The sequence below is a fragment of the Anguilla rostrata genome, chromosome 3 (assembly GCF_018555375.3).
Source record: "Anguilla rostrata isolate EN2019 chromosome 3, ASM1855537v3, whole genome shotgun sequence".
NCBI lineage: Eukaryota > Metazoa > Chordata > Actinopteri > Anguilliformes > Anguillidae > Anguilla > Anguilla rostrata.
In genome coordinates this window covers 36,621,688-36,644,744 of record NC_057935.1, presented here as the reverse complement: position 1 = coordinate 36,644,744, position 23,057 = coordinate 36,621,688, and the positions used below count along the sequence as shown (strand labels likewise).

Sequence of the window (23,057 nt, the reverse complement as noted above, 5' to 3'; positions counted from 1 at the left end):
AACCAGTTTGAGATGATTTGAGCTTTGTGACATGGCGCATTATCCTGCTGGAAGTAGCCATTAGAAGATGGGTACACAGTGGTCATAAAGGGATGGACATGGTCAGCAACAATATTCAGGTAGGCTGTGGTGTTTAAACAATGCTCAATTGGTACTAAGGGGCCCAAAGTGTGCCAAGAAAATATCCCCCACACCATTACACCACCACCATCAGCCTGAACCGTTGATACAAGGCAGGATGGATCCATGCTTTCATGTTGTTTGCGCCAAATTCTGACCCTACCATCTGAATGTCGCAGCAGAAATCGAGACTCATCAGACCAGCCAACGTTTTTCCAATTTTCTATTGTCCAATTTTGGTGAGCCCGTGCCAATTGTAGCCTCAGTTTCCTGTTCTTAGCTGACAGGAGTGGCACCCGGTGTGGTGTTCTGCTGCTCTAGCCCATCTGTTTCAAGGTTCGACGTGTTGTGCATTCAGAGATGCTCTTCTGCATACCTCGGTTGTAACGAGTGGTTATTTGAGTTACTGTTGCCTTTCTATCAGCTCGAACCAGTCTGGTCATTCTCCTCTGACCTCTGCCATCAACAAGGCATTTTCGCCCAGAGAACTGCCGCTCACTGGATATTTTCTCTTTTTTGGACCATTCTCTGTAAACCCTATAGATGGTTGTGCGTGAAAATCCAAGTAGATCAGCAGTTTCTGAAATAATCAAACCAGCCCGTCTTGCACCAACAACCATACCACATTCAAAGTCACTTAAATCACCTTTCTTTCCCATTCTGATGCTTGGTTTGAACTTCAGCAGATTGTCTTGACCATGTCTACATGCCTAAATGCATTGAGTTGCTGCCACGTGATTTGGATCTATACTCCACAATTTTAGATTTGTAATAAAACAAATGTGGTTAAAAAGCATATTCTCTGATTTTATTAAAGGATATTTTACACACTTTGTTTTCATCATGAAGAAATTACAGTACTTTTTATGCGGGGCATAATATTTGGGACATATTAATGTTATGTAATGAAAGTAGTCATATTTAGTACTTTGTTGTATATCCTTTGCATGCAATGACTGCTTGATGTCCATGACCCATAGACATCACCATGTGCTGAGTATCTTCTCTCGTGATGCCCTGCCAGGCCTGTACTGCAGCCATCTTCAGCTCCTGCTTGTTACTGGGGTTAGTTACCTTATGTTTTCTCATCAGCATAAGAAACACATTTTCAATTGGATTCCGTTTGGGTGAATGACATGGCCAGTCAATCATTTTCTAGTTTTGGACTTTTGTTGTTTTTGCTATGTACTCCAGCACATTGGATTTGTAATGATATGTGTTTAGTGGCCACAGGTCCCATATTTCACTGCATTCTGTTACGCTTTTAAAAGTGTGTCTACTTCCTAATTTATCTTAGTATTATTGTTTTATTCACAATCTCAGTGTCGTGCGTGAGTTTTTTTTACTCAACAAACTGAAGAAAAGCAGACACGCTTTTAACTGTTAGTAAAATGTTAAGGATAAATGTTCAATGAATTAAGCCCCTAATTATGTCCTTGAATGCATTCATTTCATAAAATCTGACTAATTCTTTGAAATCTTCGTTTCCCACACATGGAAGTGTCAGTGTCCTAGTTTCCATAACTCCAGCAATTAGGACATCACTGATTTCAATTTTCAGCCTACAGTTTAATTAATTAAAAATGCAACCTCATTCTAAAAATATCATGTGTGATATGGCACATTGCAGAAAATGAAAGCATGAGTTGCTCAGACTGATTTCAAATGATGAGATATAAATATGACACTCTTCCCGGGACTGACATTTATGATAAAAATGTGGCCCCATCGGGCTAAATCATCAGCCCATTAAAATATAAAAAGTGTCTATTATGACAATTAACAGCATAAAGTCAGGGGTTCACATTATGGTCGGAAAAAAAACCCATCATACATGCGGCCGCCCCAGTAGTTTGAAAACCCTTTTCTTAAATTCCATAATGCTTTTAAAAGTGTGTCTATTTCCTCATTCTTCTGTGTATAATATCCAAAGGCAATTCACAAATAAAATTGTTGTTTTATTACCTGGGAAAGGACTTTGACTGCCTAATTTGTATTAACTTTTGTAACTTTTCTAGAATTAGATTATTTTGTATTACTGCATGTATATGTGCAGCACATGTAACTTGCTTTAAGTTCACCCTCTCATTGATGTTTTCAATACAGGGCATTAAATCCACACACCTTGGTTTCAAGCCTAAATTGGCTACTGAACTGAAAGGAACCATAAAAACCTACAGACATTTTATCCCTCTAGGACAGGAGCTTGAGTAAAAAGCCCTTCAAAAGAATATATATTGTATCATTGTATGGTTCTGCATTCATAGACCATGCATATGTGTTTAACCCAAATTAGTGTTTCCCAATATTAAAAACAGCCTTTGTGTTTATGATACGAGTTAAATTAGTTTAAAAAATAGCAGTAGAAATTATTTCAAATATATATTTACTCTTGTCTATATGGAAGCAAATAATAAGTGCACCATTTACTCATGTCTATATGGAAACGACAAATAAGTGCACCATTTTGAAAGATCTACTTTCTAATTATGTTTAATTATTTTTTCGTGCACAATTCCAAGTACTTTAGTTTTGGGTCGAGGGGTGTTTTTCTTCTGTATCTTTCACAGGTATAATGGAAAATAGTACTATTGTAATCAGGCTGGGTGTAACCTTATCATAATCTCTTAAGAGTAAGATGTATAAAAGTCATTCTTACTTTAAAAATAGCCCCATGTTTCTTTACTCTGTTTCCGACAGCCAGCGATACAATTTTCAGATCAGTAACATATTCAAACAGTTATAATAATAGGAACTAACAGCAGACAAGAAAGGACTACGTAGCTATATCTTGCACAGGCCGTCAGGTGCGTCAAAACAGCGTATTCTGCGTCACTACCATTCTGCCATCTCCGATCGCTTTTCCCCTTCCCTTCCCTTGAAGAAATCGTTCACTGAAGGCAGCACGGCTCCGGTGTGCCCTCACAACCCAAGCAGCTCAGTAAATGACGGCAGTAATAAAAAAGGTATACTATGGACCCTCACCCTTGTGCCTAACTCGGAACACGTGGAAAGCAGCCCGGTCTGTGAAAACGAAATAATAACAGAATAATATTTGATCCCAGATTGTTAGACATTTACCAGAAATAACAGACACATATTCGTGTGTGTGTGAGGAAATACTTTTCTGTGACCAATACAACATAGGTGTTTAAACGATAGCAACATCGAGATGGACTATTAGGCCTACAAGACAAATTTCTGTGACATGTTTTATAGCTCACTCGAGAACGTTCGTCATACATTTGTGCAGATGCAAGTACAATTACGTAGAAGATGTTAACCTCTACGAATGAACCGCCAATTTTTTTTTTTTTTTGAAATGGCTTGAAAAAAAAGTACATCATAAAATTTACTTGGACTATGTCTTCTTTGTATGGGCCTAAGAATTGTGATGTGTATCATGCTCTACTGTGACCAATAAATACTTTTTGGAACTTACTTTGTTCTTCGTACCTGGCTGCTGGGTATGCTGAAACGCAAGGGAGTGACATGCTATTAGGTGTGCAAAATGAATATAGACATCACAATGTTAAAATGCAGAATATACCTTAACTTACATGTGCACATATTTCGGCGATCTATCCACAAATATAAATGACACTATTTGAAAGAAGGGTTGGGTTCCACGGCAGTCAACCCGTTTCCATGTTACTGTGTGCCAAAGAACTGGCCGGCAGAACTGAGAAAGCCAGTCCCTCGGTGAAAGGGATTGGTGCTGATCATTGACGGTACTGATGACGTAACATTTTCAGACACGTGGGTTGAGGTATTCGCAGCTCACATAAACAAAGGCACATTAGAAACAATGCCAGTCTGTACCGATACAGCATATGGTGCTGTACGCAATAAGGCGGTCTTCTTCTGTTGGTTACACTTTTTGGGGCATAAGCTCTGCGCGTTTTTATACGCGTGTATTGAAGAATACGATATTTGCTGCATCTTCGTGGATTGTCAGTGGCGTTTTTGATGGCAATATAAGGTACTGAATTCATTCATTTCATTGTGGCTTGAAAAGTCCAGAATCACTAGATCACCACGGTTCAGCATGGTTTTTGCTTGACAGAATTTTTGCCGGTGGTGCCTACAAGTCTTCAATTATGCTTCGGGCAGTAGTTGAGAGAAGTCGAATTTGCAGCATTGATTGGTCATAGCCTACTTGTACAACAGCCTAATATACAATGTAAGCAACTGCTGTAAACTATAACATTGCTGACGTGAACTATTTGTTATGAATTGATTGATACAGTTTAAATCGCTATTTTTTCCCCATATTGAATTACCTGATAAACTAAAACAAACTATATTAGTTGTAGGTAACTGTATTATTACTGACAATTTCATTAAACTATTAGAACTAAGCGCAACATAAATTAGAAAATGTTGCGTTTCATATTGAAACAGGTTTAACTTAACAGAACTTTGCGTTGTACTCTTTCCATACACTAAATAATACTGCATATTTTTTTAAAGATAATTTGACTTTTATATTAAAAGCCAGGCTGCTGATCTGAGTGTAGGCTATCTCTTACGTGCAGAAGGAAAAGTTTAGCTAATTGACGGTGACAGTAGCCCATACAAAGCCTCCAGTTTCGTGTTTTCTTTTCATTTTCTAGTTGGAGATTGCTAAGGAGAGCTGCTCTCTTAAAACTGACCCATAAACAACCTCCAATAGCACTATCCAAGTGTCACGAAAAATAATCACTTGGTTGAAGGTATGGACATATTATTTTTTTCTCAGGGCAAGTTAAAGTGTTACATTTTTGACATAGACTTTTCTTTTAATCAAAAAGTAAAATATTTTGCCATGAAGAGGGCCATGCCCTTGTGTCGATTACATTTTTGTTTATATATGTGATACTTCTACTCTTGACATGTCATGGTTTATTGCCAATACATCTTTGGAATTTATTTACATATATATTTGGCTGAATGCAGATATCAGTAGGGTTATAATAGTCCATTACTACATTAACAGTACCATGTTTTATGTATTTGTGTGGTGTGACTTGTTCAAAGGTTGTTTTTTATGCAATATGAACATATGATCATTATGCCACTTTCATTTTCAGCCATGCCCTGCGTTCAGGCTCAGTATGGGTCATCACCGCAAGGAGCGAGTCCCGCTTCTCAGAGCTACAGCTACCACACCACTGGAGAGTACAGCTGTGATTTCCTAACGCCCGAGTTTGTTAAGTTTAGCATGGACCTAACCAACACCGAGATCACAGCCACCACCTCTCTTCCAAGTTTCAGCACGTTCATGGACAACTACAACAGCAGTTACGACGTCAAGCCCCCTTGCCTGTATCAGATGCCCCATTCTGGAGAACAGTCCTCCATCAAAGTGGAGGATATCCATGTGCACGGCTACCACCAACAGAGTCATCTGCCATCTCAGTCTGAAGAGATGTTGTCCCATTCTGGGCCATTATACTACAAGTCGTCTTCGCCCCACACTCCAGCAACAGCAAACTTCCAGGTTCAGCCCAGCCATATGTGGGATGACTCTGGGTCCATTCACAGTTTCCATCAGAACTATGTAGCGACTACACACATCATAGAACAGCGCAAGAATCCGGTGTCCAGGCTATCGTTTTTCTCCTTCAAACAATCTCCTCCTGGAACCCCAGTGTCCAGTTGCCAGATGAGATTTGACGGACCTCTTCACGTGTCAATTAACTCTGATAGCCCAGGAGCTCATCGGGGCCTTGACAGTCAGAGTTTCAGTGTGCCCAGTGCTATCAGAAAGCAGGCAGGAATAGGATTTCCTCACCCCCTTCATTTTGGACATGGACACCAGTTAATGGACAGCCAAATTCCATCACCTCAACCGAGAGGATCGCCTTCTAACGAGGGGCTGTGCGCTGTTTGCGGGGACAATGCCGCGTGCCAACATTATGGAGTCCGTACTTGCGAGGGCTGCAAAGGATTCTTTAAGGTAGGCACCTGGCTGTCAGTTACAAATCACTGTTAGTATCTGAAAACAAATTATTACAAAAAGGAAACACTGAAAACAGGAAATTGTACAACCTTTCATAAAAAAAACTATCAAAACCTGATATGCGTATGTGCCGAAAGCCAACTGTGTCTAATTTGTTGTTTAATTATTTTATGTGTTGTAGTTAGGCTGATAAATATAACCATAGTGTATAATTGCGGACCTGAGTACGTTTTTGATAGCACTTTCCATCAGAAATAATTTGGCTTGAACAGAGAACCGTGTCTTGGCTAACCAAGTGGAACAAAATTCCCATTGGTAAAATTAAGTGGTCTGTTCATTTCACAAAACCGATTGAATAAGCTTATCACTTCAAATAGACTTGGTCTCAGTGGAAGGTAAAAATATGAACGCACACGAATTTGTATTTACTGAATGGCTACTGCCCCCGCTACTTGAATATAACATGTCGGGCATACTTACTATCCCATACATTTTATTATTTTAACCTTACAAAATCGAAGCTGTGTGCTCCTGTTTGGTTGGATTCTGTTGCGCATGTGTGGCTTTATATAGCACCTCTGTTATTTTAAAAGTTTTATCTTGTCTTATTTATTTATTTATTTATTTATTTATTTATTGCAGCGCACTGTTCAGAAAAATGCCAAATATGTGTGTTTGGCTAACAAAAACTGTCCAGTTGATAAACGGCGCAGAAACAGATGCCAATATTGTCGTTTCCAAAAGTGCCTTGTTGTTGGGATGGTGAAAGAAGGTAAGACTTATTTTTAGTTGCAATTTCTACATTGACCTCAAATAGACATATCTGTCGTTTTTGCGATACATGTTAATGGGAAAATATCATGTCATATTTGATTAATGTAGCCTATCGTATGCCCCACGAAATGAAAGTAAGGCAGCCTAAATCTTCATTGGCTAACTGATGCTTAAGCAAACGGATACCGCCACTGTGTTAAAGCGTACAGAACTTGATAGTTGGCCTACCTAACAATAGCATAGCCTACATGTTTTTTTTATTTTTTATTCTGTTATTTCAGTCGTTCGGACTGCCAGTTTAAAGGGTCGAAGAGGTCGTCTCCCATCTAAACCTAAAAGTCCTCAGGAGCCCCAACCTCCCTCGCCAGTTAGTCTCATTGGCGCTCTAGTGAGGGCCCACGTGGAATCAAATCCATCTATGTCAGGCTTGGACTACTCAAAAGTAAGTCGGGTTAATACGCCAGATCCTCTTCTATTTGATCGTGTTTCTGACAAGGCCACTATAAACAGCATTTGTGTTTATTTAAACCTAGTTTGAAGAGACGAACTCGGAAAACACCAATGGCCTACTGGCATAACTTTGTGCGAAAACTAACTATTTTAATATGCAAAAATAGAAGTAGGCTACTGAGAATGTTAAAATGTTACCATTAATGTCTAATAAGTGGTCCCTGTGTATCTGCCGTTAAGATAACCTAACACTTAAATATTTACCCTATAGCAAATAATGGGCACCAGGAATGTAGCCTACAATTATATTGTCTTCCGCTTTGTTCCGAAGTGGGCATTTCAGATTGTTTAACATCGTACTTGAAATTATGTTGCCTTGAAACAGCCAGCCTAATAATGCCCAAAGAGGGCATTTAATTGATTTTTTTTTATTTTTTTTAAACCCTGACTCCCCTTCAAGAAAATGGCTTGGTAATTTCACGGGTTATATATTTTAGAGGACCCCATTAAGTGATGTTTAAATTAAATTCCAGTTCCAGGCTAACCCTGACTACCAAATGACTGGAGATGACACCCAGCACATCCAACAATTCTATGATCTCCTGACGGGATCCATGGAGATTATCCGAGGTTGGGCGGAAAAGATGCCGGGGTTTGCTGATCTCCCCAAACACGACCAGGATCTCCTCTTTGAATCCGCTTTCCTGGAACTTTTTGTTCTACGACTGGCATATAGGTAAGCTCTTGATATTATCTATTGACTTCAAGAACAGTAAAAAGAAATAAATAAAAGCACCCCGTCGAACACAATTCACCTCTTATGTAGCCTAATGAGTTTTTTTTTTTTTTTTTTATCTTAAGGTCTTACTCTGGCTACCGTTTTGTAATTATTTATTTCAGGTCCAACCCAGCGGAAGGTAAACTCATTTTTTGCAACGGAGTGGTTCTGCACAGGCTCCAGTGCGTCCGAGGGTTCGGGGAATGGATTGACTCCATTGTGGAGTTTTCTTCCAACCTCCAGAGCATGAATATAGACATTTCATCGTTCTCGTGCATAGCTGCCCTTGCCATGGTAACAGGTAAGAGGAACATTTAAGTTAATTTGTCTCCTTTGAATCTTACAGCCAACTTGTTCCACAGGTCTTTGACATTTACCAACGCGTTTCTAATGGGACTTTAATAAATGTTCTCATTACAGAGAGACATGGACTAAAGGAGCCCAAGAGGGTAGAAGATCTTCAAAACAAGATTGTAAATTGTCTAAAAGACCAAGTGGCATTTAATTGTGGTGGTCTGATTCGCCCAAACTACTTATCAAAACTGTTGGGGAAACTCCCTGAACTTCGCACTCTATGCACACAAGGTCTACAGCGTATCTTTTACCTGAAGCTTGAAGACTTGGTTCCACCACCAGCAATAATTGACAAACTGTTTCTAGACACATTGCCTTTTTAAATAATTGACAATGGCATTTCCGAGCGAAATCAAACAACGTCCGCAGATATGCTTGTTAAAGCTGGGACATTTGTGTTCAGGCGATTCCACACTATTTCAGATAGTATTTCACGCGGAGGAGCAGTCTGAATTCAAATGAATGGTATTGTTTCATTATCACTTCTAATATTATTGGAGAATGAGCGGCCTTTTTAGGGGACAGATTGGCCGCAACGGCGTTACTGAACTGGGACTGTTCTTGACATAGTCAGGCACTTTCCAACAGCTGTATTTCTATTTGTCAAATAAAATATGTTGTCTGGGAAATACGTCATTAAATGTAATATATTCAATTTATATATTAATATATAATAAATTATGTGACGCATCCAATGCGTCCGTTTATAAGAGGTGTATGAAGCGCGTAAATGACTGACTTCCCTTATGTTTATGTTTGTGGCGGTGTGTTTCTGTCTGGATTACAGACAGGAAAGTCTTCAAAAAAGGGAGTGCACGTTGTTGGATGTCTGTAGACACTTGCAATGGAGATAATGTCTGTCCTACACATTATATTCCGGACACTATGTAGTCTGATAGATTTTATAAAGATTCGGAGTTCTGGACAAATTTTGTGTATTGCACAAATGTGAAGAAAATATATCTGTATAAGCGAGAAGACATACTCGATGTTTGTAAAACAGTCCGGCATTCCTTGTCTGTATGTGCTGTATGTTTCGTTGTTGTTGTTGAATATAAAATCTTCTATTTATTATTTAGTTGTCAAGAACTACATTTTGCATGCTGCAATTTAAATAATCTTGAGAGCTACATGATTATTTCTGGCACTTTGTCTTTATTTTATGTCTTCTCGGAAACCGAGCAATTAGTCGATTAATATTATTTTACTTGAGTGACGTTTAAAAAAATCTATAACAGTATTTAATGTATATTTCATAAATATGTGTGCAGTACATAATGCAGTCCACTGCCTTTTTACAGAGCTGCGATGCATTAGGTGCCGAACTGGGAAAATATCTCCTTTTGAAAGAAATACTTAATGTTTACAAATAAAACTGTTAAATAATATTTGCGCCCTAAACAGTTTTTTTTTTCATTTTGGAGTACTTGTAAAGAACAGACTGGCAAAATATCAAGCGGCTTTTTGTAGGCTCATTTTAACCGAAACCCTATCGTTCAAGTTACAATAAAACATATTATAAATGTAATAGTTGACTTGCTTCATTTCTTATTATTAGTTGGCCAATTTGCTGTTGTAGTTGGGGATTGCTGTGAATTAAATAACACGAATTAATGAATGTCCATTACTAGGAACAGAAGAGAAAGCAAATGCATTTAAAGTTAGATTGTGTTACTTTAGCCTCATTTCTATACGTATGACCAAAGAAGAAAGTAAATGCAAAAGCTATATAGAATGACTTACTTCATATTAGTAATGTGTCATATTCCAAATAAGGAACATCTATGGAGAAAAACATCCGACAAACTGTAACCGGTGCCAAATCTTCCAAAATAAAATATCTAGAATCTCAAAGAGGGGGTCGGACTTCCAAAAAATGTATGTATGTATGTATGTATGTACATATGACTATTATTATCATTAGTATTATTACTACGGTGATATATTTATTCAGAGCGACTAACAAGCAATGTCACACTATAAGCAGTATCACACAGAAACAATAAGAACATAAGAAAGGTACAGCAAATAAAATTAAAATACAATAAAAAAGAACAAAAATAGAGCTTGCACAATAACAAGAGTATATAACAGTAGACCGTATCGTGTGTAGGAGCGTCATATTAAAGTTTTACTTATGTTTATGTATGTTTCATTCTTTCACAATGAGAATGTGAGCCGTAAAAATAATATGTATTAAAAAGACCACCACATAATTTAAGGAGAATGCAAAATATTTATCCACAAACTAGCTGGATAAAATATTCAATAATAATCAATGTAATTAGAAAACGAAATGTATTAATTCATGTTTTTAAATAGCTCGTTCCTTCCAGTGCTATTCTATATTTATACTCGTGCCGTTATTCACGAATTTGATATTTAATATAAAAATAAAACTACATAGGTTAATGCGCAAATAAAAAGTTCGGAAAAACTACTTTTAAGTAATCGGCTCACTGTAAGCCGACCATCATTTATATTGCCAAATGGCTTGTTAGTCCTGTTTGGCATTAATTGAAATGTGCATTAAGTATTTATTGCGATTTTTTAAATTGGTCAAGGGTGGAGTGAAATTATTTTTTATGCATTATATATTTTTATTTTATTATTATTTTAAAATATTTTTATAATTTCACATGAGGTAGAAAATGACTGATAAAACCAGCCATGGAGTCGAGAACATTTTGGACTTTGGACAATAGCAAAGAGGCAAATGTGTTATGCGCTTGGAACATTGTTATAGAAGGTTCTGCTTTGTAGATTTTGCAGTTTAGTTCCGATTATGACATGGGATTTTTTTTGTTGCCTTGTTTCGATTTCTGTTTGTGGAGCTTCTCGACAAGCAACTTGAAGCGCGCGTTTTTGTTGCCTAATAGGACCGGAAAACAAGAAAACTCAACTAAACCATCACTTCGTAGCCGGCGTGTGGGCCGGGAATAATTCATTTGAAAAGAATTTAAAAAATCGGAGTTGCACATATGCTAATTTAGCCCACTGCGAAACCATACAATGTTATTTGATTCTCGGATTCAAAATTATGGTGCTTTTAGGTGTTTAATATAATCAAATATGACTTGTGAAACAGCCATGTTTGAGTATGTACGACAACGGGACTGTAAAAAAAAATTTCAAGTAGCTCCCTCAAGATCCATAGGCCTAATAGGTAGGCTACAGTATAGGCTACTTTACTATCTTAACCATGAATCTATATCTAATCTTCGTAATACGTTTCATAAGGACCCCAAATGTACAGCAGGAATGCGCATATGTGCCTAATGACTAATGCTGAAAGAAATTAGGTGGGCCTAGTCATGTGCTCTAAATTGCAATAACACCTGTACACTGGGCTGACAAAGACTGTTGAGGTAATAAAATTTAGTGAAATCTTTAGCAAATTTACTTTAGAACAATAAGATGTAACGTTTTGTCTTAATGACAAGGCTCCACTATTACTATATATGTACTGTAGAGAAACCTTTAGCTTAGCCTACGTGTAAAGTATAATTATTCACCTAACTGACCAATCAGATTGCGAGGATTTCAAATTTTAAAATTTAGATTTTTGTATGAACTGTTGCAAACGACAAAAATGAATGTGCGAAACAAAATTTGGACAGTTTTGTTTTAGATTTAATGTTTTCATCGTCATTTTTAGATTTATTTGTTTATAAAATATGTCGCACAGATATCGGATGGGTTTCATATTTGCCGCATTAATGAGGCGCTTGAAGGTTTTTAAAAACTGAATATCTTGCGTATTCTGGTGCAGGTTACAGCACATGTCCTGCCCAAGAGAGGAAATTACAACAGCAGAAATACACCATAGGTAATTCCTCATTGGCTGGTGTCCTAAAACAGTATTGCTTCCCACTTCTTGCGGCATACTTAGTGTGCATCACTGGTTCAAGAGCTATTTGTTATTGTTTCTCATGTGCCACAGATACAATTGAGTAAACCTAATAAACCAATCCTTAGATGTTTGAAATAATTTTGTTGGGACAGAGCAACCGTGTTTAATACTTCAGAATGATCATAGATTTTTATCCCCATTGATATTGTTGTTGCTAGATATTCACTCATATTTCCTCATTTTTAGATCTTTGAATAATAACTAGCTGTAAGGAGACACAATAGTAGTTTTTAGTGCCTCCAAACCTTGTTCTCACTGCAGTGAGAGAGAATTTAGCATGCAATGTTGGTCTAAGCTGAATAATGCCAAATTTAGAGACATCACCTTTGGGAGAGAATGTGAACAGACGGGCTTGAGAAAATGTAATGGAAATACAATCAAAGACCCTGTAAGCATTATGGTTCATGTTTCATAGTTCAAGTCCCTGTTGCTCAGAATCTGGAAGTGGGAAAGAGGCTTGTGATCCTACTGCCTAAAATGGACACACATGCTAGATGGTTTTGAAAGGCCTATAACCTTCTGAAGGTGTGATATTACATGAGATCATTATTTTTATTTTTTATTCAAAATGTAACAATGTTTCAGTTGACAACTTATCACAAAGTGTGGTGATTAAGTGCCTTCCAGGCTGGGGTCAACTTAAAATTTTAAATTCAGTCAATTCACAAACTGAATTTAAATTCAACTGAAGAATTGATAAAAAAATAAAAAACTTTTTTAAAAAGCTTACTGTTTTCAGTTCATTTTGTGAAATGACATAATATTTCAGTCATGGAACAGAGGTCACTGAAATGGAAATAATAAAAAATAATCAAATTTGAACGTGGTAATGTAGCAGTAGGCAATATACCTGATGAGGCTTGATAAAGAAACAACAACTAACAAGTTCTTCCACTTTGAGTTGAAGCCATTTTTATCTTGTTCATAGTTGAATTTTATTATGTGTATGCAGACTGAAAAATATATGGACTGCAAATTTAAAGCAAAACAATACAACATCACAAAATCATGATCCCATTACATTTATCAGCTTCACACTTCTTTTGTTTCTTCAGGAGGGGATGTAGACTGAGACTAACAGGCAAGTGCAAATCCATCTGCTCCTCTAAACGGCCCAGTACATGAAGACCCATTGTAAAGGTAACACAGGGATAAATTCGACAGTTTTATTCAACATGAATATGACAGCTTGCTTACAGGTGGTCAAATGGTGTGAGATTACACCAGTAAAAGGTGCAATAAGAGTAATCTGATTTTCTTATACTGTATATATTATGTTATATTGGGGTTACATTCCTGACCAAAAGGTATTATGCCATTTCCATTTAGACCATTTTAACCAGAGCAAGTTGCACAGTTTACTTTTTTAACATACAATCCATTTACACAGCTGGATATACACAGAAGCAATTCTGGTTAAGTTACTTGTTCAAGAGTACAACAGCAGTGCCCTAACTGCAACCCTTGAACCTACAAGGTGTGCACCCCCAGCTCCCTAACCAGTATTCTGCCACATCTTTACTGAAATGATCAGAAATAATACATGTAACCAACTATTGCACTATAGTAATCCTATTTAATCACTATAAATGACATACTGCACAATATAAGTTAAATGCTGAACTCACTGATGCACTGTGTATGATCCTGAATCCACAAATATTTTCCAAGTCCTGCAATTTGACTTTAGAAATTTTGGATTGCGGTAATGCCACACTTTTAATTTCACTCTAATGTTTTTATTTTCTCTGGAAAGTTTTTGCCCTCCAATTAAAATTTTTGACAAACCATTGTGCCTGGTTGGTTTTCACCACTAGTGTAATGAGCATCACCAGAGCACCATTTCTTTCCTTTAATCAACCATTTTGCAGGACTGCATAAGAATCCAAAAATAAAATGATTTAAATGCCAAAGCACATCAGAAAGCAAATGTATGTGTGCCAGTGTTGCACAGTAGGTAGTGTCAACCTCCAAAATAATTGTATTAATATAGCAAATTATTCACATTCACATTTCATTTTCTCTAAATTGTTTTAACTGCTTAAAAACTGATTTTAATTCTCCCATTTTTATTTTCTCCTAATTTCAATGTCCAGTCATGGTAAAAGGCCTGGAATATCATTGCAAAATCCCCTGTCAATTTGGGAGGGCAAACACTAGCATGCTAAGAAGTGGAGGCTGGCTGTACTCATTTTTGAGTACAGCCAGCCTCCACTTCTTTTCCCTTTACTGTATTCCAGCTGAGCTGATTGAAGGAAAAGACTAGTATATTACAATTACGTGAGCTAAAGTAGAGCTGCATACATCTAAAAAGCCTACTCACAAGCAAGGAATTTCTTCTTATTTTTCTTCTTCTGTCATATTTGGCAGTTATCTTGTTGTATAGCTCCACTGCAACAGCTTCTGTATTACCTCCAGTTCTCATTAAATAATCCTACCTTCAGGCAAGGATACAAGACAACTATGAGATATATTGTGTTTACATACAATTTTGTTAACTTTTGAACATTTACAGAACTACTTTTTCATTACATTAAAATTACATTCACCTTATTTCCAAACAGTTAGTAACATGGAGAAGTGGATTTTTCACAGGTTTTTGTAGGTTTGAGTATTTAAGTCAGGTTAAAACTGATGGGATGGTTTAAAACAGTGTATGTATGTTAAACATGCATATGGTACAGTGGTATGCAAACATTTTGGCACTCCTGGTGAACTTGCATGCTTTGTTGACTTTCGAAGTGAAAAGTACACAACCTCTGCCGGGAACAAACTTAACACGACATATTTATGTCAATTTCCATTCAGTTACTTTTTATTTGTTACATTTAACAGACTGAAAAATATTGGGCATGTGCAAAGGTTTGGGCACCCTGTCAGTCAGTACTTAGTAACACTTCCTTTGCCAGAAATCACAGCTTCCAAACATATCTTGAGGCCAGCTAACAGTCTTTCTGTTCTTGCCTTAGGAAGCTTTATCTACTTTTCCATGCAGAACTCTAGTTAAGAAATATTTTAGGTCATAAACTACATAAACTGTATGTTTAATCTCCCCACAGATTTTTAATAATATTCAGGTCTAGGGGCTGTGCAGACTGACTCGGAGACACTAGTTTCTAGGATTTCTAGATATTTAGTTGAATCCATTCTTCCACCCGCACAATATTTCCGGTGCCACTGGCTGCCATATAACCCTAAAGCATAATAGAGCCACGCCCATGCTTAATGGTTGGCTAGGTGTTCTTTAATTCAAATGCTTCCCTTGTCAGTTTCATCAGTCCATAGCATTTTTATCCCAAAAAGTCTCTGGCTTATCAAAGTGTTGTGTTGTATATTTCATATATTGACATTTTTGATGAAATAACAGGAAAGGTTTCCTTCTGAAAGTTCTTCCAGGCAGATCATTTTTGTGTAAGTAATGCTGCGCTGTGGTCTGGTGCGCCACTACTCCATTACATTACATTACATTACAGGCATTTAGCAGACGCTCTTATCCAGAGCGACTTACACAACTTTTACATAGCATCCATTTATACAGCTGGATATATACTGAAGCAATTTCGGTTAAGTACCTTGCTCAAGGGTACAACGGCAGTGTCCTACCCAGGAATCGAACCTGCGACCTTTCGGTTACAAGCCCAGTTCCTTACCCACTGTGCTACACTCCTTCCGGGTCGTGCTACTCCAATGTCAGCACATATGGTATTCTTTGCAATAATATGCAATAATATATTTATGTTGATAATTTTTAATAAAAAACAATGGAAAGTAATTGAATCCATCCATCCATTATCTATACCTGCTTATCCAGAGCAGGGTCACAGGGAGTGCTGGAGCCTATCACAGCATGCATTAAGCGAGAGGCAGGAATACACCCTGCCAATCTATCGCAGGGCACACACACCATTCACTCAAACACTCATACCTACTGTAGGAATTTCTTAACAAAAATGATGGTGTTGAAGATAAAGATAACAAACGACAGAGTCAGGAGCTCCTTTATATAGTTTAATAATAAGACCGGTCAGGAAGAGGTACAAGTCTTCAAAAATTGAAAAATAATTAAGTTTATATAGTTTTCAGAGACAAAGAACTGTCATTCCAGCCTATGAGATCCATTTAATCACCATATGCAAAGATTCCATTTAGCCAATTGTCATTTAGGATCAGGGAGTCCATATCAAGGCTGACCATGCAGGCCTAGAGGTCCTCTAATCCCCCAAAGCACTTGATATATACCACAGCTGGAGTCTCCTTTAGCTTACATTGCAACAGCAACATGGCATGGGGTAAAACAGTGTACACTTAGATACGTATATAGACTTTTAAAAGTACATTCTCAGTTAATCAAGTTACCATACGATCTATATGATATTTTATATAATTGCTTATCTAACTTAATCAACTTTTAAACATTACCCATAACTATGGGTAATTTAGAGTCTCCAATTAGCCTACCTGCATGTCTTTGGGCTGCGGGAGGAAACTGGAGTACCCAGAGGAAACCCACGTGGACACAGGAAGAACATGCAAGCACACAGAAAAGCCCCAAGCCGAGATTCTAACCCACGTCCTTCTTGCTGTGAGGCGACAGTGCTACCCACTGCACCATCGTACTGCCCACAGTTGAAAACGTCTAGTACATTTCATTCAGTCTAATCAAATCATCGATTCAAAAAATGAATTTCTAAGGACTGATTTGCACATCCACAAGCTATTCTCAGTTGATTCTCACAGAAAGTCACAAGTGGATAGCATGTTTTCTATATGTTTTCATTAACTCAAAACATTAAGCCAAAGCATTCTTTTTTTTCTTTTTTTTACCTGTCCCAAATTTATAATGTCCAATTTGCAAACTGCATACAAGCATGCTCATATATGCCCCTGCTGCCAGCTGGGGAGAGTGAAGACAACTTGTGGTTCTCTTCTGAAGCATGTGGTGTCAGCTAGTTGCTTCTTTTCACACTGCAGCCACTAGCTGCGCCCACACAGAGCAGGGGTGGAGGAGACCCAATCATACACATGTGTATAGAGCAAGCCAGGGGAGCCTGGATAGAAAACAGGGGTCACTTAAGCAATGAATACTGCCACTGAATCCCTCCCATATATCCCTTGGGTGATGCAAAGCCAACTGTGCACTGCCCCTGCAACCTAGTTCAGTTGGTGAATAACTCGCCTCTTCTGTTATCATATAAATTTGAGTAAGGTTGTATCTCCGGCTCTCAGTCACATATTCAGTGATGTCAGAAGTCTTGTCCAATTTCACCCTTTGTATACCCCTCAAGCCCTTGTCAACTTGTGGACTCGCCCATCCTAAGAAATACACCATTAAAGTCTTTGAGTCCATGGACCGTGAGTCCAAAGGGCTCTGTTTGGGACAAAGCCAATATATGCTGTGTCCTCCTAAGTAACTCCAGTTGATGGGCTGCCTAGGGGGTAAACATGCCTTGGCTCTTCTTATTAAATGGTACTCGATGGCTGACGGAGCCAGTAAACTAGTTCAGACCCTTTCAGACAATGATATTTTTATAGAAACACTTGCAGCCGAATGTGGTAGACCAGGTAACATTAACAGCAATGACACAACAAATGCTCCACCAACTGCCAGCACAGGACACCCCACCAGACCACGATGTGGTAAACCCCTTGTTCAATTATGGTCTACAAAAGAGTTTGTCAGCAGCACCCGATCTATATAATCTAGGGGACCAGGGATTGGCATTCTCTGTGAAGCTCATAAACTCCGGTGGTTACTCAAGATATTGCAGTTTATTAAGCCTCTGGTGCCAAAAAGCAAATTTCCCCATTGAAGTCCATTCAGAACTACAAATTTAACCTGGCCAAATAGAATTATTTCGGACAGTACTTTTAAGGTTTTTTTATTTCTTCACATTGAACTAATTACTCTCCAGGCACCATCTTTTCCCCACAGAAGACGATATAGAACCCACAGAACACGTTATAAGATTTATTTAATTCTAGTTTGGTCTGCATGGTTTTACGTCACAGTGCGTGCAACTGCTTAAACGGGCACACCTGCGCATGAACGAGTATGAGACTCATCGATACTGAAAAGGGTTATATTTAATTTGCTCTCAAATTATTTTTCAGAAGATATTATGGTGCTGATTAAGGTAAAGTGGTGATGAAGAAGATGATAAACTTGTCAATTACAAAGATGACGATTGTATGAATAGAAAATACAACATAGGCCTAATTTATCAAGATTATACATTGTTTTTGTGTTTTATTATTTCTTGGCTACCTCACAGTTCAATGCGCTCTGTAAGCGCAAAAAAATTGCCAGAGTGCTGTGACAGACCGACTATCACATCACTGGCTACAGGGGTTCATAGAATACCGCAGTTTTTAAAGTCGCTTCACAGTCCCCTTTTAATTGTAGGCTACTACTCACCGCTTTTCGAAGGATATGAATGTCCATTTTTCAGTCGATTTGCCATCTCTTACCTATCTATCAAGCTATCTGTCATCCTGGTGCTCGGGTATGGACATTAATTTTGCCATTCCACCCATTCTTCACCATCAATCCTCTGCTTCATCTCTTATTATTCACCTTTGAAAGAATGACATTTCATTTAAACAATCTGAATTATTCAAAGAAGATTTTAAGACTCTTATTCAAACCATATTGGACTCTGGCAACTGCTGTATTGTCTCAGGACCATTACCTGCTCCCTGGTATGGTGATGATGCCAAGTTCAGTCATATTAGGCAGCTCCACACTTGGCTCAAAGGTTATCGTTGTGCTGTATCTCTGTATCTGCACCACATGCTGACAACTGATCTTAACTGTTCAGTCACGATGGGCTGCACCCTATTAGGTCTAGCACACGTATTTTAGCAATAAATATACAGCTCACCATCACTTCCATCAAACCCTTTTTTCTTTTTGTCTCCCATTAAACCATCTCCATAATAGTACTGAGTTTCTAAACCCTTGCAATGGACATACTACATTTGAAACTACTATTTATATAGGGGGGGATAGGCCTAGACACAGGGACAGTATCAAGGAAAATAGTCCTAAATAGGGACCGCACACGCGAATAAGCCCAATAAAGGTTTATCAGAATAATGTAGTCTCCACTCTCTCCACTTCTTATAGACTGCCACGTTCAATGAGCTAGTGGTGTGGATGTAAATAATTTGGTCCATGTTCCATTTTTGCCTGCAAAGGCACAATTTATATGTGAACAAATAAAATTTTAGAAACCCTCATGATTTTAAACAGAGACACAGATTTGGTTTGTTGCATATGAATGAGATGGTGGTGTGGCCATCCATGTCAAACTCATCTTACAAGTATCTGAATTACTCTCCTCATCCATTTCTAAACAATTTGAATGTATTGTATTATATATCTGTTTTGGTGTTTCTCTGAAGGTGATACACCAGTCCCCCCGCCCCCACCCCCCACCAGTACCACATGCTCTTCAGGAAATTTCTAATCTACTCTCTGTTTTTGTAATTCTAGGAGACCTAAACTGAGCTAAATCTGACACAACTAATATCTTACCCCACCACCCACATTTGAAGGATCTGTCAAAATCTACACTGATTGATCTTATAGTAACTAATAGACCTCACAGATATCCTTTCACTGGCATCTTTGCAAATAACATGTGAGCATTGTCCTCTTGTTTGTACTAGAGATACTTAACAGAGGATTGTTCAAGGCACCACGGATTCAAGAAGAACAAATTCATGGTATTCCACAGAACTGTCAAAATACTTACAGTAAGAGAGCAATATAGCAAGGGCTAAAGCCAGGTTTACTGATTTTAGCAGGTTAATTTTCAATGAGCTCAGAAACAAATGCTCCAGCCTAGCCATAAAAGCTAAATAGTATTATTTGAATTTATTTTCTAATTGTGATCCAGCATATTCCTGGACTGAATCTTAAAGGATCCAATTACCTCCCCCACTTTACTTCATTAAATTATATCAAATTCGGTTAATGTCACAGATTTACAGTGAATATACAAGAATATACAATGCAGGATACCCAGGATCTGGTGGTGTCTATTGGTCTCAGACTTCTGGCAGTCATCAAATGCAAATGCAATGATTTGCAACCAAGTACTAAATATGACAATTTTATTTCAGATCATGTTCATTTGTCCAATTACTTGTGATCCCTTAAAATGGACTATATATAAGAAGGGCTGTAATTCCTACATAGTTCACTCGATGTGGATGTATATACCAGCAAATTACAGATGACAGTCTCTACTTTAACCTAGTATTAATTAATTTAATTGAAGAGTCTTCACTGAAAGGAGTACACAGCCAAAACAACAAAAATAGTGTCACTGTCCAAATACATATGGACTGCACTGTATGTGACTTGTACTTCTCCTGTGATCTCCTCCGTAAAGAAGGATGACCAAGAGGTAACCACAGGGCAGACATGTCTCTGATTCAGTGTAGTGAATGTTCTGCTCAGTGGTTACTGAACTAGAAAGGATAGAGACTCATTCCCAAAGGTAAAACAGAAGTGTATTTATTTCTGAGAATTCAAGATGCCCCCCACTTGATTGGTCTGAATCAATGACAAGCAGGAACTGGACTGTATAACCACAAAATGAGCTATTCAGATCTTAGAGCCAAGACTTTTGTTTCATAAAATGCATTGAAAAACCAGTACTGTTTGTGATCAATGGAATTGATTTATAATAAAACAAGATTTTGTTACACTCTATAATGCATTTACTGTCATTATTCACATAACATTGTGAGTCTTTTTTAACAGGCAATAAAACATGAGGGGTGGCATACCAAGTAGGATTTTCAGTTTGTTTTCCCATTTTACTGATATAGATCTGCTGAATTTATTATGATTTAACGGCATACTATTCAGGATTTTTCCCCTTTCTGTAGTCCTGTGTTTACAATCAAAGAAGCCTCCTCCTCCATCCTCAACCCTGTCCACTCACCTCCATTTTTATACTGCTTTAATTTTATATACCCTTTTTTCAATAGCATGTGTGCCACCATCGAGGAAAACAATTCCAAGGTGGACTCTGGTCCTGTAATCCTGTTGGTTTGCTTCACTGTACTTGTACTGCTTCACCTCTTCTTCTTTTACAATGGTGTTCATTGGCAGCTAACTTCATGAAAGGTGCATTACTGCCACCTACTGTGCTGGAGTGTGGAGCAGATTAGGTCAGTAGTCAGATCCTATTCCCCAAATGCGTTTCCAATAGGTATTACACCACAGCCCTATAAACCCTGCTTGATCCTTTCCCCTCACCCAGAATGTCTCTAATATCACCAACACTTTCACTGCCCTCCACTATCCTATTTAATTTCTTCACCTCCACCATTGTTGTAGCTTGCTAGCTACAAATGCTCCGCTGAAACCTAATCACACCCCATAGGCTCTGTAGCCACACACACCTCTCCCCACACAGAAAAGAGCTTCACAACCTGAAACATCCCCTAACATATCTTACAGTATAAGAAGAAATATAAGTAGGGGAGCATGGATTTGGCAAACGTGCACAGACAGATTGCCAGTGCAACGTAGATATGCCTTAGCATGGTTATTTCATAATATTTTCAAGGTACAAATCCTACATAGTATGCCTTTAAGGGGGGTTACCCATTTTCCACAAACAGCTTTGGCATATATAATGTGTGAGGAGGGGGTCAAAGCCCAACCCCACCCACATTGCAACATCTCTACTATGCTTCTTTGCTGTAGTGCATGGACACTTTCACTTTCAGCTTTGTCGAAGTGAAAGCTGTGGGTAGTGCTAAGCAATTAGCCATTCTGTTCAGTCCCCTTTAAAACCTTAAAGCTTGTTATACACCGCTTGTGAAAGACATACAAATACAGCAATGAAATATTGTACAATATATTAAAACTATATCAAAATACATAAGGATATACCATATATATGTCACGCTTAAAGTGAAATTATTTGGCTTGTCCAAAATCAATGACTGTCTCTTACCCTAATACTTTTTTAGCTTCAAGACATAATCCAAGTTGTGCCTCATTTCACGTAGAAAAAAATCTAATTACGTAAACTTTTAAACAATTAGTTTTATGGTATTGTTACCTGATACAATTAATGATCTTTATGATCTATGATATTTAAATATACATGATTATATGCTTTTCAGACCAAAGCAGAACCTTAGCAAAAACTACTTGCCCCTCATACACTGAAATAAGCTTGTCAAGTGGTGCATCAGAAAATAGGTTCTAGTGGAACAAAAAGAAAAAAAAGAAGAAACAATCTGCCTTCAGTTCAAACAGAATTATATTGAGCACTATGAAGACATTTGGTAAATAATTTTTTAAAAATACAGCAAGGTTCTGTTCACCAGAGGGGGTACTACCTGCCCCACATCAGCAATGAGATTATGTAAATAGTCTCTTGTTTGCCATTGAGTTTGCAAGCAGCTGAATTCAAGTACAAATCAAATCAATTCAGGATTAGAAAGTAAAAGAGCATGGTTTAAGATATGCTATCCCTCTGGACCTGTGCTCAGATTCATCAAACAGGGCTTAAAACTACAGTATATCTTCTGCCCATGTGTTATAAGTGAGAGCTGCCTTGCTCATAGCGGGCACAGCTTTGTCTATAATGAAAGATGCTAGACATGAGAATGCAGAGCACTCCAAGAGTCTATCTGTAGTCTATCTCTGCACAGTATGCTGCCCCGGCCCTAGCCATTTTTAAGCCCTGTGC

At 37.9% G+C, this 23,057-nt stretch overlaps 1 protein-coding gene and 1 long non-coding RNA gene across 2 annotated transcripts; one reads left to right on the top strand and one right to left on the bottom strand.

The window, feature by feature from the left end:
* Window positions 1–2,827: 2,827 nt before the first annotated feature.
* Window positions 2,828–3,786, bottom strand: LOC135252039 (uncharacterized). The gene is made up of 3 exons (XR_010329275.1): window positions 3,681–3,786; window positions 3,563–3,592; window positions 2,828–3,144 (listed from the first exon to the last, which is right to left on the bottom strand). It is a non-coding gene; the product is annotated as an uncharacterized LOC135252039 (long non-coding RNA).
* Window positions 3,787–3,927: 141 nt separating this feature from the next.
* On the top strand, window positions 3,928–10,391 carry LOC135250739 (nuclear receptor subfamily 4 group A member 2-like). Its single transcript, XM_064327354.1, has 8 exons — window positions 3,928–4,102; window positions 4,737–4,835; window positions 5,193–6,061; window positions 6,707–6,836; window positions 7,120–7,280; window positions 7,822–8,024; window positions 8,189–8,367; window positions 8,487–10,391. Exons 3-8 carry the CDS (start codon window positions 5,195–5,197, stop codon window positions 8,741–8,743), a joined length of 1,797 nt encoding a protein of 598 aa, XP_064183424.1. The 5' UTR covers window positions 3,928–4,102; window positions 4,737–4,835; window positions 5,193–5,194; the 3' UTR covers window positions 8,744–10,391.
* The last annotated feature ends 12,666 nt before the right edge of the window (window positions 10,392–23,057 follow it).

Coding starts and splice junctions, on each gene's coding strand:
- LOC135250739 (XM_064327354.1), top strand. CDS start 5,195: ATGCCCTGCGTTCAGGCTCAGTATGGGTCATCACCGCAAGGAGCGAGT. Junction 6,062..6,706: donor GCTGCAAAGGATTCTTTAAG/GTAGGCACCTGG, acceptor TATTTATTGCAG/CGCACTGTTCAGAAAAATGC. Junction 7,281..7,821: donor CAGGCTTGGACTACTCAAAA/GTAAGTCGGGTT, acceptor ATTAAATTCCAG/TTCCAGGCTAACCCTGACTA.